General features: G+C 35.1%; 1 protein-coding gene across 1 annotated transcript in view; it reads right to left on the bottom strand.

Moving 5' to 3' along the window:
• Positions 1 to 1,050: 1,050 nt before the first annotated feature.
• Positions 1,051 to 18,763, bottom strand: part of TDRD15 (tudor domain containing 15) — a 29,283-nt gene continuing 11,570 nt past the window's right edge. Inside the window, exon 2 of the mRNA XM_053589313.1 lies at positions 1,051 to 6,211. Within this exon, the coding sequence (XP_053445288.1) occupies positions 6,183 to 6,211 (29 nt within the window). The 3' untranslated portion in view covers positions 1,051 to 6,182. The remainder of the gene's footprint in view (positions 6,212 to 18,763) is intronic.

The raw sequence follows: 18,763 nt of genomic DNA, 5'->3' as shown, positions 1-18,763 counted from the left end.
TATTATATTTCTAAGAGTAAGGGTGGTATAGAAGGAAAACAACATATAAATGACTTCACCAAGGTTTAGACACTAGTGTATGATTATCATTCTTCACTGAAGGAAGAGAGGTATCTTATCCTTCAAGAAATGGCTCATTCCAAGGTTAAAATACTCTAAGGAATAGTTAAGGAATAATGGGAATATATCAAAATAATAGAGCAATCCATTTGAAGAAGATCACATTGGCTAATTCTGTGACAATTTAGGGATCAAAATGCACAATGTTTATAATGGATTATAACATATTCAAATAGAAATACAAGAGTCATTCTCATTTAGCTATATAAATGAATGAATAAATGAAATCAAAAAGCTATCATCATAGTAATAACCGATTACACAAGAATCAAGAATGCCACTAAGTGAAAGTTTGATGAAGAGGTTATTCATACAGCCTTACACAATACTTTTTAATTACTCTTTAATAAGTAAGAACAAAACTTAATAGATCTAGAAGCCACCCTCTTAGGACAGTGACAGAAGTCAACATCACCAGTAATGAGATAAGTTATATTGCATGCCTCCTGATAAAAATAAAAGATCATTTATATAGAATTCCTGCCAAAATGTATAATCAGAATAAAATCATAAGAAAACATCAAACTCAAATTTAGAGCTATTCCACAAAGCATCCGGCCTGTATTCCCCAAAAATATCAAAGTCACAAATATCAAGAAAATTGAGAAACTGCACTGGATCTGAGATCAGAAAGGAAAAACAATTACCAAGGACATCTTGAAGTAACTGGAAAATGTGAATGAGGTCTATGGGTTGGGAAGAGGATTCTATCAATCTTCATTTCCTCATTTTAACAGATGTAGCATCATTATGCAGAAAACGTCCTTGCTTAGAGGACCTGTAGAGACAGGAGATGCAACTTAATCTCCAATGGTTAAGGAAATAATGTGTGGCTGTGTGTATATATGCACACTCCTAGAGACTACATTACAGACACATTAATACACACATATGCATACACACACGTACAAACTCAAAGAATAAGGCAAGCATGATTGACCAGGGACTCTGGGTGAATAGTCAAGAGAAATCATTTTATTCTTGTAATGTATCTATAATTTTAAAATTATTTGGAAATAAACAAGGTTAAAAAAACATGAGATTCATTTCACAGTCAAATTAGTAAATATTTAAATGTCAAACAACTTTAAAAATGGTAAGAATATGGAGAAATGGCAATTTTCACAAAATGTTGGTGTGATTATAATTCCAAAAATTCTACAATGTAGTCTGAGTAACTAATAAATTTTTTTCCAAATCCTATGAATTCACAGCTCTAGTTCTAGAAATACACCCTCATACATATGCACTAAAGACATATACAAATGTGTTTTATGGTGCTGTTATTTGTAGAATACCAAGACTAGAAACAACACACATGCCCATCAAACAGAATGGATAAACTGTAGCATATTCATATAGTAAGGTATCATAAAGCAATGAAAATTAATGAGCCATAACTACATGCATCAAAGTGTATGAGACTCAAAACTTCACTAATGACCAAACAAGAAAGAAAAATACACAAAGAATTCCATTTTATAAGGTTAACAAGACAAATTTTTAAAATGTATTAAAGATGCAAACATGAGTGGTAAAAATCAAACATTAAAGAATGAATAATCCCAAAATTCAGAATACTGGTTATGATTTGGAAGTAAATTCACCTAGGAACTTTCTGTGATACAACTTTCTATTCTTTGGCCACACGGGTGACATTCATTGTATTGGGTATTAGTTATTTAAAGGATGTAAATGTTATAAAATTCTTATGTGTCTGTTTTATTTAACAGTTTACTAAAAGACTGGATTATGTGGGATCATAGTTTTATCTAATCTAACCAAGTAGAATTTACTCCAGAATGGTAAGAATTATTCCAATTCAGAAAATCTATAAACATTAACGATTATCTCAACAAATGAAAAAAAGTAGTATGCCATGACTTCATTAATAAATACTGAAAAGATGTTTAATGCTATCTGGTAGCTCTTCATAACAAAAAATATGAGTAAAATCAGAAGGAAACTAGTTGAAAATAAATAAAAACAGCAAATATCCTGTATGTTAAAACTAAATTCTTTCCTATTTGATTCAATAACTAGAGTAGTATTCACAATTAACGTTATCCACCATTTTCTTGGAAATTTTAACACACGCTACAAAATACGGAAGCAAATGTTAAGAATATGCTATACATCTTTATTTCATTGATGACAGTTTATAACCAAGATATCAAAAATGAGAAATAAAGTAATTTGATACAATGATAAAATACAAAATATACTTTAAAAAGTAGATTCTCTTTAATTCAGAAAAAAATCTGCAAATAGAAATAAGAAAAAGATTCTGCTTCAACAGTTTATCTAGAAAGGTTAGGACTCAAATAATATGTTGAAATCTTATTTAAAGTCATAATTCAGTACCAGATAAAACAAAAAATGTAGCAGTCTAGCTTGCTTTGAACCAACCTTCCTGCTTAAAAAAAAAAAAAAAAAAATCTAAAGAGCGTCTAGATTCATGAAAGAGATAACCCAATATCAAAAAATTCAGTTCTCCAGAATAAGATAAATATTCAAAGTATGATATAATCTTTATTAAAACACCATATAATTTTTTCTTACTGTGGATAAGAAAAATGATCTTAAGATTCCTGTGGAAAACATAGATCCTAGAATATATAAGACAATACAGACACGATTGTAGGTGAATCTGTGGAAAAGGATAGAATATTTAATAAATGGTCTTGGCAAAATTTGCCATCAATTTGCAAAAAAAAAAATAAAAATTGTACCCTTCATTTATACCACAGTTAAAAAAAATTAAAAATGACAACAGCATTCCAGGTTGACCTGGATCATAGCTCATACCAACAAATCTAGAAAAGCATGAGTCAACTATATATGCATCAAAGTGACAGAACCTCAAAAACGTCCTTATGACCAAACAAGCCAGAATAATATATAAAGTAGGAATTCATTTTATAAGATTAGCAAGAAACAATTTTTAAAAATATATACATACAGGGAAGTGCCTATGGATCAAAGGAGTAGGATACCAGCTCCATATGCCGGAGGTGGCGGGTTCAAACCCAGACCCAGCCAAGGTAATAAAATTTGTCAATCTCAAACCTGAGAAACTGCAAAGGAAAGGAAGGGCCAGCACAGGGTCATAACAGCATCAGTCCATACACCCATAAGCTGGACACAGTGGCTAGATAAGGAGTCACATATTCCCGTGGTGGAATACCATGCAGCTAGAGAACAATCTGCTGCACACTGAAATGTGGACAAAATTTACAAACAAATCCAAAAGTATCAATCCTAAAAAACAGATACTACATAAATTTTTTACATCAAGGTGAATAATAAACTGAATTATAGTGTTTAAGGATTCAGTTTAGGAAGCACAAATGTAAAAAGCAGCCAGGAGGAGATTATCATAGGTACGAATAGTGGTTAGTTTGGGGGTTACAGGCTTAGTAATTTGAAGGGGCAAAAACAGTTCTGAGTGACTGGTAACAATATTGAGTGTTTTCACTATGTGATAACTCTTTAATACTGTACTTTACTGTGTATATGTCTTCTTTCCACTTGACAACTTTAATAAAATAATTGAATCCTAGATGAATTAAGACTTTAATGCAAAACTCAAACTAAAAACTCAAATAAAAACTGCAAAGCTAAGCGAAAGGGCAAGAGAATGCTGGAAGAATATAATCTATCTGAGAGGGAGACTTTCCTCATCATATCTGAAAACCAAAGTCACAAAAACAACAGATAGACACGATTAACTACATGAAAAGTGAAAGCCCTGCTATGATCTTCTGCCATAAAAATATCTGGTAAACTGGATGAGAAACAAAGAGGTATCTAAAAATATAAAGAGTACAAAAGTTAAAATTAGAAAATTCATAAAAGAATAAATTCAGAGTAAACAAACCTGTAAAAAGTGTTCAAATTCACTAGTAATCAAAAAGCCCAAAATAATAAATCATTTTATACCTCTCACACATGCAAAAATGTTTAAAATGTTATAAAATCTACTAATGGGATTAGTAGAGAAAACACAGGGAGAAAGTCACCTCATACATTGCTCATAGACATTTCAGCTGTTTTGGAAAGCAATGTGGTGACATCTATTAAAATTAAAAATTCACTTTTACCCAGCAATCCCACTGATAAAAAGCTGTCTTTTGTAAAAATAGATATGGATGAATATGTATTTATAGCTATCTTTAAGGTGGCAAAAAGCTGAAAAGAATGGTTATCAAAAGAGAAGTTGCTAAAAACAAAATTGAAATACAATCACAACTTTAAGTAGTATACGTGCATTTATTAGTAGTATACGTGTAAAATAAATAGAACCACTTTACTTATCTTAGAAATATTTCTAAGAAGTATGCTATAGAGAAAGCAAAATGCAGAGAATCATGTATGCTCTTACTTTTCTAAGTCATAACAAAACATGTACACTGTATTTGCATGTTTATAGAAGATCATTCATGCACTAAATTATATGCACATGGAGAAAATTTAGGTTGTTATTAAAACCTACCTAAGGGCAAGGATGGAGGAATTATATAAATGGAGAAAGAAGGAAGAAAAGGGACCCAAATAAAGGAAAAGAAGCAGTGCAGGAAAAAACTATACTTAAGAATGAATAGCATGATCATGTTTATTCACACACGTTAACTGACATAAGGTGTATGTATATGATGCATCCTCAACAAAAGGCTATCCTCACTTTAGAGACCCAAACTCTTTGTCCTCAAAAGCTTTTAAAAATAAGTCAAAGAAAGAAAGCAAGAAATTTAAACATATAGAACTGTGTACCACTAGATGTCAGTAAACCCCCCCAAAATATTTTCATAACTGCTGGGAAAATTTGCTCCCTTATCTACATCTTTACTTCATGGTATATTTGACATTTATAATATCCAAATTAGAAGGCTAGATTACCAGAAGAAGAAGTTTCTTAAAGCTCAAACTATAAATCTTATTAATAAAGAAGTTAATATTGGCTAACTAATGCCTTAGTAAATAGGGAATACCTCATCCCTATATACTAAGATGCCTGTAACATTTTCACGTTATTTTTTAACTTATGAAATATGCCCTTTGAAAAGATGACAAATTTTATAATCAACCAATATGCATTTGTTGTCCATCTATTGTGTACAGAATATAAAATCAAATGAAATAATCATATTTTTTGAGTTTTTAATCAAGTAGAACAAAATGCAAATTAAATGGAAGGTTACAAATAAAGCAAGGAAAAGTAATTTACAATGGCACATCAACTATCTAGAACTCAGATATAGCCACACGACTTAGCAGTTCCACACGAAATAACTAAGCAAGCAAGCCACTAAGCAGCTAAATTTTGTGTCACCAACTTTTCACTAAAACTCATACTTTACTCACTAGCAAGACCCATAACCCTTAGTATACAAACAGATCTAATGAATTTTACAATGTGATTTTAAGTTACCTACTTGTTCCAGTTACTACCTCAAAGCTCGGAGTTTAAAACAACTATTTTATTAAAGTTAAGGATCCTGTAGCATGGGGATTCAGACAGGGCATGATGGAGGCATCTTGTCCCTACATAATGTCATGGCCCAATAAGGACAACTTGACTGGTTAGGGCCTAGAACTGTCAACAGGAGTCCTTATATATCTCCCTACATGGCTTCTCACAGTCTGGTTGTATCAGGTAGTGATATTTCTCAAAAGATGGTCCAAATGCAAGCATTTCAGATAATAATGGCCCAGCCTTCCAAGGTCAGATGACATCACTGCTACTCTATTCTATTGGTCAAAGCAATCTCAAGCCTTCCATATGTAAGGGAAGGGCAATTATACTCCTACCTCTTGGTAAGGAATGGAAAGATCACATTGGATAAGAACATGTTAAATGGAAAATAATATTGTGATAATCATCAGAAAATACAATCTAACACTATATTCTCTCTTGCCACAACGCAGTTCCTTCCCATATGCAGAATACACTACACCCATGCCAAAGACCTCCAAACTCGCATTCCATTATGACAGCAGGACAAAGTCTTGGATCTCATCATCTAAATCAGGTGCAAATCAGGCTCCCCAGAAGAGGTTCCTCAAGTACATTTCCTTTTGATTTGAAGACCTATGAAACAAAGTAGCATGTTAGCCCACACAAACATATGCAGTAACATAGGTAAGATCAGAATAGAATGACTTCTATAGACACTCTCATTTAAAAAAAAAGAAAAACAATAATAAAAGGACCAGGAGCTATATAGCAGTCATTAGTCCACAGGAATTTCCAAAATTCCATATATGGTGCCAGTGGTCTGATGAAGTCTTAGTTCTATTTCTAGGAATTGTTCTCCATGGCTCATCTCCTCTTTCTAAGCTTTGGTTTCACCCTGCAAGTCATCTTCTTCTACCACATGTGCATCTCAGCAATAGTCTCAACGTGTTTTTATTTCATACTCATGGGACATTGGGAATAGACAGGGCTCTCTTTTATTATTTTTCCAGTAAAAACTGATACAAATCCTTTAAAAACTTTGTAGGCTTCCTGTGGATCAATAGTCTACTCAGCTAGATAAACTTTCATGCCTCCTTGGAATAAGTCATTCATCACCAGAAGCTCCCAGTGATGCTGCTATAAAACAGCACCCTGGGAGGAACAGGAATGACCTTGAGACCACTGTATCTATTTAAAAGCATCAGTGAGAAACCACTTAGGTTATTTCTAAGGTCTTTTACAGTCAAATCTAGATTTCATCTTTACCTAGAGATATTTTCCTAGAAGCACCATGAATTTGATCTTTGCTTTGGGGGCCCTTTTAAAAGGAGAAAATTTTTCCATCTGAAGAGACTAAAAGTGAATATTTTTAAATCCAGCAAGTTCTGGCTCCTATACTATACGTATTTCTCTAAGCTTTTCTTATATCCTAAAAAGCAAATAAGTCTCTAAGCTTCATTTCCTCTCTCCATATCTTACCATAAGAAAAAAATATATATATACAGTTGGTACCTTTAATGTTTTGCTTGGAAATCTCTTTAGCCTGATCCCTGAGTTCATAAGCTGTATTTTCAATTTTCCATATTAGGGCAGTAGCAATTTTGCTAAATTTCCTTCAATGTTCTCCACTCTCCTTTCCTCAGCAACATTTTTCTCACCTTCCTTAAAGCCCTTGCTGATAGTCTACTCAAGGCCCACCTTTATCTCTCTTCAAGGCTCTTCCAGTTTCTGCCCAGGGCTCAGTACAAAAGTTACGGCAGCATCTCATTTCTGGTACCCAAATCTGTTTGTTATGTCTACATAACAATTTATTCTAAAACTTAGTAGCCAAAAAAGAAAAAAAAAAAGACATTATGCTCATAGATTCTACGAGGCAGAAATTTGGAAAGGACAAACAAGTTGGCTTTACTTGGCTCCACAAGCCTCACAGACTGAAACTATCAAAAAGTGCCTAAAAATGCTGTCCCTGTGTTTGGGGTTTTTCACAGCATGGCAACTCCAGAGGAGTTAGGCTTCCTCCATAGCAGCTCAGCATGAGCACAAGTATCTCTCCCCTCCGCCCCGTGAGCAAAGCAAAGGCAGAGAGCCACGTGTGATGCAGCCTCAGAGCTCACGCAGCATCACTCCTCTATACTCTTTGAAGGGAGGATGAGGGCAAGAGAAAGTGCTTGGTCATTCCTGAAATATAAAATTCTTTACATCAGTTTACCAAGACATAAATGGTAAAGAAGATCAAGTGCTGTTGTCAACGCGAAGGTTTTCCTTCAGCCCATGAAGAAGTACCAATTATCTTTTCTAGTCCCATCACTCAAGATGAGTGGACAAAACAGATGTTTGAGGAGTATCTCCCACAGAGAACAAAACTTTATTATGCAAAAGGTATAATAAAACTTAAAAAAAAACTATTTTTACATCATTGAAACAAAATATAAAACTTTTTTAAAAATTGGGGACCCTTCCTGAGATGTGCATGTTGCATGTGACACATCCCTGAGCCCCAGGATCTCACAGGTGTTCTGATGGCTCGCCATCTACATATGAATGTCACGGTACCTGAGCAAAGCCTCTCCTGCTTGCTGCGCTTTCTCCAGCTGTGCTGTATCCTTCACCTTTATTGATAAAGCATCACATACTCTATATCCTACAAACCAGGGACTTTCAACTGGCTTGCCACAAAAACTTTTAAAGACCATTAATTGTTTTCAAAAGCAGTCCAAAACACATTATGTATTTAAGAGTACTGTGAAAGTTTAACTATAGGTTCAAAAAAGGGTGAAAAACACTGCTATAGAGCCTGTGAGCACTTTCTTTTTTTATAATTTTTTTAATTAAATCATAGCTGTGTGCATTGATATATTTGTGAGCACTTTCAATTACCTGATTTTATGTAATTGCTATAATGTTTTATATTAAGTAGCTCAGAGTGGTTCTAAGGCCTTGCTCAGTTGGCTGAGTTAAATGTGTACATGTACATAGCATCCTACATTAAAGCCATGATGCTCAACAATTTGGTATGTAGAAAAGTGTGTTTCAAGTGTAGTCCCCATATCAGCTGCATTCACATCATCAGATTGTTAGAAATTAAAATTCCTAACAAGGAGATCTGATACATGTCAAATTGTGAAAATCCCTTACAGAAAAGAAATCCACAGCTTATGGGAAGATAAGAGTACAAGTGTATTTATTATATGTGACCTGCTCACCCATTCCCTGTGTTCCCCTGGGAGAATCCAGAAAATAGTCCTTTCACAATGGCTTTGAGAAATATGTGTAAAGACTCTAGTGACTATTATCTGTATACCAGGAATGATAGTGAAAAATGATGTGCTTAAACTGGGCTCCCCATAATCATGAAGAATGATCGGATCCCAAAGTGGCAGAAACCAAGAGGCAGGCACATGTGACTACTACAAGGGGAAGAAAGAGCAGCAATTAAAGTGGTTTCACCCAGAGAAATCTGGGGCAGTGATTAATCAATCACGACATTCCTAGAACTGAAATAGAGGGAAGTCAACTAAAGTTTTATTTGAGCTACAGAAGAAAAAAACCTCAAAGCCTGGGGACTGACTTAGTCACTAGAATGTAGTCACTGCCCTCATCCCATCTCCAGAACTGAATGAGTTCACTGACTCAAAATAGCCTGACTGCAGATGACTGAGTCCACTGGAAAAAAGGCCCTGCCAAACAGCTGAAAGATTCTGTAAAAAGTGTTCCTTCCTGCCTTCCTCAAGGGAACTTTCCGATATTTTATCATAATGTCTCTGCCGTGGGAAAAATACTTGAACCACTTGACTGTGGAACACCAATTTGTCATATAATCTGAGCCACCCATTACAAAATAAGTATTTGACTCATGAAGTCACAGCTGGGTAAGCACAGCGGCACTCCATCAGGTTGGAAATATTGTATATGAGACTAGATTGGACAGGTCCTGCAGGCACAGATGCTATACATACAAATGCCCTCCACTTGGCATCTACTGCTCCTGCACTGCCTTCCCTCTCATTACCTACCTAGTCTCTTAGGATTCCCAATAACTAGCGACAAAGAAAATGTTCAGATCTGATTTAGAGCAAGTTCTCTAAGATTCAGTGAAATGACCCCAACATGGATGTCTTACAGTCCAATTAAGGGATGCCCTTTTAGTAGTTACAGAAAATCCTATCACCAGCAGAAAAATGTTATGCTTCCCATCTTTCCAGTTCTGGGTTTGTTGGTTTAAAAGTCTTGATTCACTAAGGAAGAATGCTTCTATCAGGCAAACCAAAATAAATAAATAAATTCTATTGAACTGAAATCTGAAACTTATCTGCCTACTTCAGGCTCCTCATGTTACTGAGCTAAAAGGCAAAAAGACAGATACTATACTGGTTTTGATGTTTCATCTGACTTATACTGAGTACAAAGAATGCACAAGAGGGCAGAGAATAATGTACTCATAACCCAGGTTATTGCCTAGATTACCTCCAAGTGCTTCCACGTCCAGTGGAAAAGTTAATAGAAAACCAGCAAATTCTGGTTTGGGCCATGTGACTAGCTAATATTGGACTTATCCCCCTATTATACAACAACTGAACACAAACCATTACAGCATAAGATTGCAGGCATTGAAAAGCAAACCATGAAGAGCTGAATCCTTGAGAAATTAGACACCCCCAAGAAAATGCCTTCTTCACCCAACCTCTCTCCCTAGGGAAATTATTTGGACCCTAGTTTGGGAAGTGAAGACCAAGCATGAAGCAACAGTTTTGCTGAATTATGGATGCAGAGGTCAAAGTTCAAAGCTGTATGGTAGATGAAATTTGGGTTTCACAGTGAGCAGAGCCACAGAGAGTAAAGCCTAGAGGCTGGGGTGATTAACTCCCCTTGGGTCCTAAGCCAACACTGGGCTGCCATGCAGTGGCGCTGTTAAGAGTTTGAGAGCACAGAAGACACCCTGGTAACAAAGTGCTTCGAAGAGTTTGTAGTTTGATCCCCACTACAGTGGAAACATCCTGGGAGTTAACTGAGCATTCAGGTTGTCTACATAAAAGCAATAGGAACAGTAGTGTGGGTCAACAATTGATCACTTAATGATTAATAAGAAATTATGAGAAAAGCAAACAAAACAAAGCCATTACTTAAGAGTCCATAGCTGTTAATGATTATAACCAAAGAGGAACAAATATTAGAAACCTTAATATTCTCAGGTTATATTATAAAAGAACAAAAATTAAACTGGATGCTAGAGATTTTTGAAAGATGTTGAGGTAATTTTAGCACCCAAACTACAGACCAAATAAATTTAAAAATTAAAGAAATTTGTAATTTTCAAAAATTCAGAATTTCTTTTAAAGTGAAAGGATAAAGAATTTAAAAGGACTCATATTTTGAAAGATGGAAGACATTTAAGCAGAAAATGTGTATTGAGTATTTTTTTCCACTCAATTGTAAAAGATAAGAACATCATGAGTAAAGTGAGTAAAAACTATCTTTGGTTAAAAGGAAAATTTAAGATGAGTTTAATATTTCATCACTATAATTTATATTAGCCTTTTAATGTTACTATTACCCTTTTAAAATACACATGTACTTTCAGACTTCGAAGATGCATACTGAAAATATTTTATTGAGAAAAGTTTTAACTCAAAAATATTCAATTTGCAAAACAAAAAAGATTTCCCTTAGATATACACAAATTAAAGCTAGCAACAATATCATAAGTATTTTTAAATACTAGAGTTCAAGGACCCTCTAAAAATCAGAAACAGTTATATTAACATTAAGTCAAGATACACAGATAAAATCAGAGACTGACATTTAACCAACCAAGTAACTCATGTAGAAGAACGTAAAATCAAATGGTTATATGGTAGGAAAATACAAATATCTAGGTAATCAGTCTTCATTTAACAGATTTAGATATGTTTTATTTCATAACAGTATAGATCCTTGAAAAAATACATGATATGTGAATATTCTTTTAAAAATATCAATCTTCACTCTTTCTAATGAATTATTCTTTTTTCCATACTGAAAGCTATTTTCACATGACTTTGAAAATTCTATATAGAGAAAAATTAGAAAAAAAATAAAACATAAAGGGTATAATTAACAATCCTAAGCTCCAAAATACATAAAAATGTAATGTTCTACTGTTCTCCAAGTTTTTAATAAAAGATCTGTTGCCAGAATTTATAAGATAACATATCCTACTAACTTTATATTAAATTAACAGTGTTTTAGGGTAGACAAAAGAATTCTAATATTGACTATTATCTATAAAATATATTAAAACTTAATCCTAAGAAAATATAAATCCTAAGATAAATATGCTGCTTTTTGTTTTTATTTGAAATTCCAAATGAAAGCCCACTATTAGTATACATTTTCCATACTGTAATTTTATGGTGTAATAAGATAGTTAATGGAGAGTTAAAAAAAAAAAAAAACTTCAAAATAAAAACGTTAAAATAGTTTTAAACTAAATACTATTTTACGGCAACCTAATTTTAGACATATCTTCAGCTACTTTATTGGAGTTCTATTTAAATAGAAAAAAAATCAGTTAGGAATTGACTAAAATAGACTTGTGAAAACATTTTTTACAGTATTTAATAATTTCAATGCTAAAAATAAATGTTCTAATTTGTATGTTTTTAATCCTTTCCCCAAAATACTATACTTCAAGACATGAATAAAGTTAGGAGGATTCTGTAAGACTAAAGGCAAATGAGGTCTTTCCTGACTCAGTATTGGTAACCCATCCCAAAAGTTATCTCAGCATAATTTTAATATTGGTATTCACGTTCATTCCTTTAACAAACAAAAATTGTTAACTCTGTAATATTTTATGGTAACAAGACAACAAGAGAACTCCAGTGTTAGATACAACAACTACATAAGTTGTGTAAAATGGATTATTTTCCAAGGGAAACGCTCTTGGTAATTGTGGAAATTAATCTTCAAGAACTTGCAGGGCTTGAGGAAAAGCGAATGACACAAAAGTATTCAAAGAGTTTAGACTACTAAGAGTAAATGTTAAGTTCTCTGTTCTAAAATAACCACAAGCTAGAGATTAACTTGTTCATAAAAAAGATACATGAAGTTTCCAAGTACTGAGTAAACTTTAACTATGGGGATACTAAATTCAAACTCACATATATTCATAACAGTACTTCTGGAAATTATTTCCCAATCCAAAAAGAACACATAAACATACAGATATTGATATAATTGAATTTTCTAAGTTTTCCCAAATATCCTTTAAATTCAGAATTATCTGGGTTATGCTAACTAATGAGTGCATTTATATGAGTTTGTGATTCTATTTTTCCACCGCAACAATACTGTGAACTGGCTTAATGTTTACTTAGAAAATAAATTGATTCAATAGTAAATACAATGACAAAATATTGCTTTTTCTCTTCCCCAGACAGTAGCTATAAAATAAAATGAAAGACAGAAAAATACAATGTTATAAGCCAAACACAGAGAAAGAGGGTGTTAAGTCTGACCTCTTGTCCATAACCTTTTACTAAATGTCATTCCTACATGCTCCTATTGTTTTCCAGGGATATGGTTGTATTGCATAAATTCCACATATACTAACAACAGTGCAACAGCAACTGAAACAAAGGTTCTAGTCAGGAAAGACACCTGAAAAATGTCAGAAGATAGTAATAACATGATCATCTGTTCCTTCTGAAATCAGACAAAGAAGACTTCATCAAAATATTTTCAAGATACTCCATGTTGACAAGCCACATTTCATAAGTAATCTTTTTGAAATCAAAGGCTCACATTCTATAATACAGAAAATTTCTGCAGCATTCTAACACTGTCTCCTGGGGAAATAATTCAAACAATCCAGATGAGTTTAACATGCTTTAATATTGGAAGTTGTTGTCCTATGCTTACCATTTTATTCTAGATGCAGCATCTAAACCAAGGTAGTAATTACTATCTTATGTGTCATTTGTTGTCAAACTGATATATAAGCAATCTGAGCTTTCATCTCCCTCTACTGAAAAACAAAAATTAAAAAATGAGTATGTTCTAATATACTTTCTAAAGCATGAGTCTCACTAGAGTTATTTGAGACTTACTTTTTAAATTTCTACTATTAGATTTCTTTTTCACTTAATTCCTAAAATACACAAGGAGGAACAAAATTGGACACAAATACATAATTATAACGTACTATGGCACATACTATATGTATAATTATATGTCAACTAAAAACATCTTAATTCAGCAATATATATTCACAATGGAAAACATAATACATAACCCATTCTGTTCTTTGGACCTATCATCATCTCTTACACATAAATCCTACCTTCAGAACAGAAGTTTAGTCATGAATGTGACCATTACACTAAATGTGTGTATCTCACTCTAAATATTTCAATTTCTTGCATAGCAGCATCAGAAATTGTTTTAACTATTTTATCAAACTACTTTCAAAGCAAATATAGCTTTATTAGGATTAGTAAGATTTCTAACAGTAAGCATTTATAATATTATATACCAGGCACTACTGAAAATGCTTTGCATGTCTTAACTTCTTATTCACAACCAGCCAATAAGGCAGTTAGTATTATGATCTCCATTTTACACGTGATGAAAATGAGGTACAAAAGTGATAAAAAAAATTTCTCTTATTAATTGTAAAACTATGAATAAAGTATTTCAAACTCAAAGTCTGGCCTCAATGCCCAGTTTTAATTACCACCCAATTCAAGTGATGCATAAATCTGTATTATACATTAGGTGTTGTCTCAGATTTTAAGCTAGCATTTCATATGTCAGCCAATCCCCTCTGGATGTCTTGATATTACATCATACTTAAAATATCAAAAAAGAACTCTTCTCTAAAACTGAGTTGCCATTCCATATTTCTTCCAAAGAGGTCTTCTGTTTAAATAAACAACTGTAGGAGGGTAGGCACATATTACCATCAAGGATTGCTTCATTACCAAACAATGATCAAATACTTCTGTACTAAAAAACCAACCAAACAATAACAACAACAACAAAAAAAAACCCACATCTATTTCAGTCTCTAGTTCTCATAATGATCTATACAAGAACTTCCAGGCAGGAACAAGCACACAAAGAAACAATGAAAAAAACATGAAAGAACATCCTGAAAAAAAGACTAGCAATTTTTGTTCTGCAGAAAATAGTTTGAAAACAAAAACAATTACTTTGAATATTTAAATACTGGTATGTGTAAATAGGCTGAAACTATGGGAAAATAAGTCAATTTTCTAAATTTAAAGGGCAGCGACTTCTATGATTAGTATACCTGAGGGCAAGATAAAATAAATGCATTATGCAGGAGTGTCCAACCTTTGTTCTTTTCTGCCACACATTGGAAGAAGGAGAGTTGCCTTGCGCTTCACATTAAATACACACAACCAATGACAGTTGATAAATGAAAGAAAAGGTCTGGGCATACTTTTTGGGTATCCCACACCACAAAAAAAAAATAAAACAGCCCTCAAATAACCTGCACACAGGCTGTAGGCTGGAGGGTGGACATCCCTGACATGGAGCCTCTCTAACATGATATTTTTACTATTATATTTCATCTGATTTAAGATGAGCTTAGAATTACTATGACTCATTATAAGCATAGTCTGGACTCCAAATATGGAAGGAATGGAGTCTAAAGAGTTTTCACACAAAGTCCAAAATCATTTTCTCTCACAAAATAACCCAGGAAATTCCCTTCAACCTTAGCAGCACATTAGTATCATGTAGAAATCTTAAAAATACCAATGATGAGGTCACATCCCCTGAGCAATTAAAAAAAAAAAATGTCTGTAAGAGAGATCAAGAAAAAAAATAGAGAAAGGAACCCAGATATCTAATGCAAAACCAAGATTGAGAAGCACTGCATTTAAGCCCCATTTCTATACTTAAACAGACAAGAGTTTAAAATACTGATGTCTTCAATCAAGAGGAACTACAATACCACTTTGCCCTAGACTAAGAATACCTACAGGCAATAACAGAAGAGAAACAGAGGGGGTATGAGTTTGCATAGTAAAGGCAATAAAATCCATTTTTTCTATTGTTTTCTTGTTTTGTTTTAAAGCTATGATTATAGCAAATATATATTCTTAATCCATGAAATGTTTCTTGTATTTGCCACAAAGTTATGATTTCTTCCTTAAATAGGACTTCAAAATTTTTAATTTTTAAGTATAATTTGTTTGGTTTTCTAATGGCTTTTACAATAGTTACTTTCACTTTAACTCACTTAGTAATTCATTATATGCTACCAGTGCCAGGAAATAAAAGTAGGGGCCCAAGGTGGGATCTTAAAGAATTTGATGTAAAAAAACAAAGTAGGTAGGTACACACACAGGTAAAGGAACAAAAGGTATTACAAAGAGTCAAAATGTCACAATGGCTCCCTGCGGCCCACAGCCGAACACTATCAGCTCTGTCAGGCTCAGCGGCTGTATGGGGACCTAGAAAATGCCCAAAGTTCTCTATACTCCTGCTCAAGCTCTCCCCAAGGCAGTTCAACTGAGTGCCAAGTCCAAAAACACCAAAACAGTTCACAGATTTGGAAGGCTGCAGAAAATACAGCTGTGCGCCTCTGAGATCTCAGACCAGCTCTCCTGACTCTGAAACACATCACTTCAAAACAAAGCCAACTCCTTGAAGGTTTTCTTTTCTAGTTCTACTAAAAAGGAAACTTTATTCACACATTCAAACATCTGGAAAATCTATACTACCATTCAAGACTGAAGCCAGTGGAGTACAAAGGGCAGCCAGACCTCCGTAAGAGCTGCGCGGCAACCGACGATCAGTGCCCGCCCGTACCTCCATAAGAGCTGCACTGCGACCCGCCACCCGCACCTGCCTGGACTTCCATACGAGCCGTGCTGCAACCCACCCCCCGTGACCCATGACCCACACCCACTGGGCCTCTGCACACCCTAATTAGGAACTCCAGGAGCCACGCAACCTCATGTCCTCCCTTCTATACCCTCCCGGCCTCCACACAGGCCCAATGGTCTGGCCAGGGACTCTGATAGCCGCGTGCCCTCCGGAGCCCTCCCTGCCTCTGTGTGCAGTCCTTCTCCTGGCCAGAAACTGCTGGAGCCTTGGGCCCTCTGTGCCAAAGTCACTGGGTGCCAGGAACTCCCAGAACCATGTGCACCACCCCCCACCACCACCACCACCCACCCCCCCACCCCACCCCCCACACTGTTGCTGGATCCGAGTGTGTCACTCCCCGGAGCTGCTTCCACAACCAGAACTCCCTGGCGGGGGCAGCCCCAAAGGAGCCACACGGGGTCACTCCCTACAAAGATCCAGCAACAATAGAGTGATCCTGCTGGGGTCTAATCTTGGAGAGACACCTCCCCAACTCCGAGGATGGCCAGAAGCAACAGTGAAAAAAAAAAAATCATGAGAGGAAATCAACGGAAATACACTGGCAATATGAATAATCAGAGTATATCAACTGCCCCAAGGATCAATGGGGCAGACATGGCACAAGATCCCATGCACAAACAAATAGCTGAGATGTCAGAAATCTAATTCAGGATCTGGATATCAAATAAGATCGAATTATAATTCCAAGCAGTAACCCAAAAGATGTCTCAAGAATTCAATTAATTCGGGCAGCGCCTGTGGCTCAGTCGGTAAGGCGCCGGCCCCATATACCGAGGGTGGCGGGTTCAAACCCGACCCCAGCCAAAATGCAACCAAAAAATAGCCGGGCGTTGTGGCGGGCGCCTGTAGTCCCAGCTACTCGGGAGGCTGAGGCAAGAGAATTGCTTAAGCCCAGGAGTTGGAGGTTGCTGTAAGCTGTGTGAGGCTACGGCACTCTACCGAGGGCCATAAAGTGAGACTCTGGCTCTACAAAAAAAAAAAATAATAAAATAAAATAAAATAAAATAAAAAGAATTCAATTAATTCAAAGACCAAATGACCAAAGATTTTGACACATTGAGACAAGAAAGTTGCAGCCCTCAAAGATCTGAAAAACACAGTAAAATCCCTCAGTAACAGAATGGAGCAAGCAAAAGAAAGGATTTCTGACATTGAAGACAAAGCTTTCGAATGCTCCCAAACTCTCAAAGAGGAAGAGAAATGGAGGGCAAAAACAGATCACTCTCTCAGAGAGCTCCGGGATAATTCTAAGAAAATCAATATTCATCTCATAGGGATTCCCCAAAAGCGATGAAGTGGCATCACAAGGCACAGACTCTCTTCTCCATAAGATTATAAAAGAACTTTCCAGACATGCCAAGAGATTCTGAAATTCAGATAGCAGACAGTTTCAGAACTCCAGCACAACTCAACCTGAATAAGACATCCCCCAGACACATCATAATCAATTTCCCTAAAGTTAATATGAAGGAGAAAATTCTGAAAGCAGCCGGATGAAAGAAAACCATTATCTACAAAGGGAAGAATATTAAAATAACTGCAGATTTCTCTGCTGAAAGCTTTCAAGCTAGAAGAAGATGGTGATCGACTTTTCATCTCCTAAAACAAAATAACTTTCAACCCAGGATCCTGTACCCAGTTAAACTGAGTTTCATTTATGATGGAGAAATTAAGTACTTTAATGACATTCATGTGTTGAAGAAATTTGCCATAACTAAACCAGCTCTTCAGGATATTCTCAGACCTATCCTCCATAAAGACCAGTGTAATCCTCTACCACAAAAGTAAACCCACCCAGAAAATTTTGATCAAATTCCAACTTCCACAGTCGCAAAAGGATTAAAAATGTCCACCGGACTCTCGAAAGGCTTACCAATATTCTCAATGTGAATGGTTTAAATTGTGCTCTAAAGAGGCACAGGTTGGCTGACTGGATACAAAAACTCAAGCCAGATATCTGCTGCATACAAGAATCGCATCTTACATTAAAAGACAAATAAAGACACAAGGTGAAGGGATAGTCATCTATACTCCAGGCAAATGAAAAGCAGAAAAAAAGCAAGCGTTGCAATCCTATTCACAGATGCAATAGTATTACCTTTAAAAAATAAGGAAGGATAAGGATGGACACTTCATATTTGTTAAAGGTAATACTCAATATGAGATTTCAATTATTAATATTTATGCACCCAAACAGAGCGCACCTCAGTTTATAAGAGAAACTCTAACAGACATGAGCAACTTGATATCCTCCAGTTCCATGATAGCTGGAGATTTTAACAC

The sequence above is a fragment of the Nycticebus coucang genome, chromosome 4 (assembly GCF_027406575.1).
Source record: "Nycticebus coucang isolate mNycCou1 chromosome 4, mNycCou1.pri, whole genome shotgun sequence".
Classification (NCBI taxonomy): Eukaryota; Metazoa; Chordata; class Mammalia; order Primates; family Lorisidae; genus Nycticebus; species Nycticebus coucang.
The sequence above is the reverse complement of the archived record's forward strand: the minus strand, read 5'-3'. Positions and strand labels throughout refer to the sequence as shown.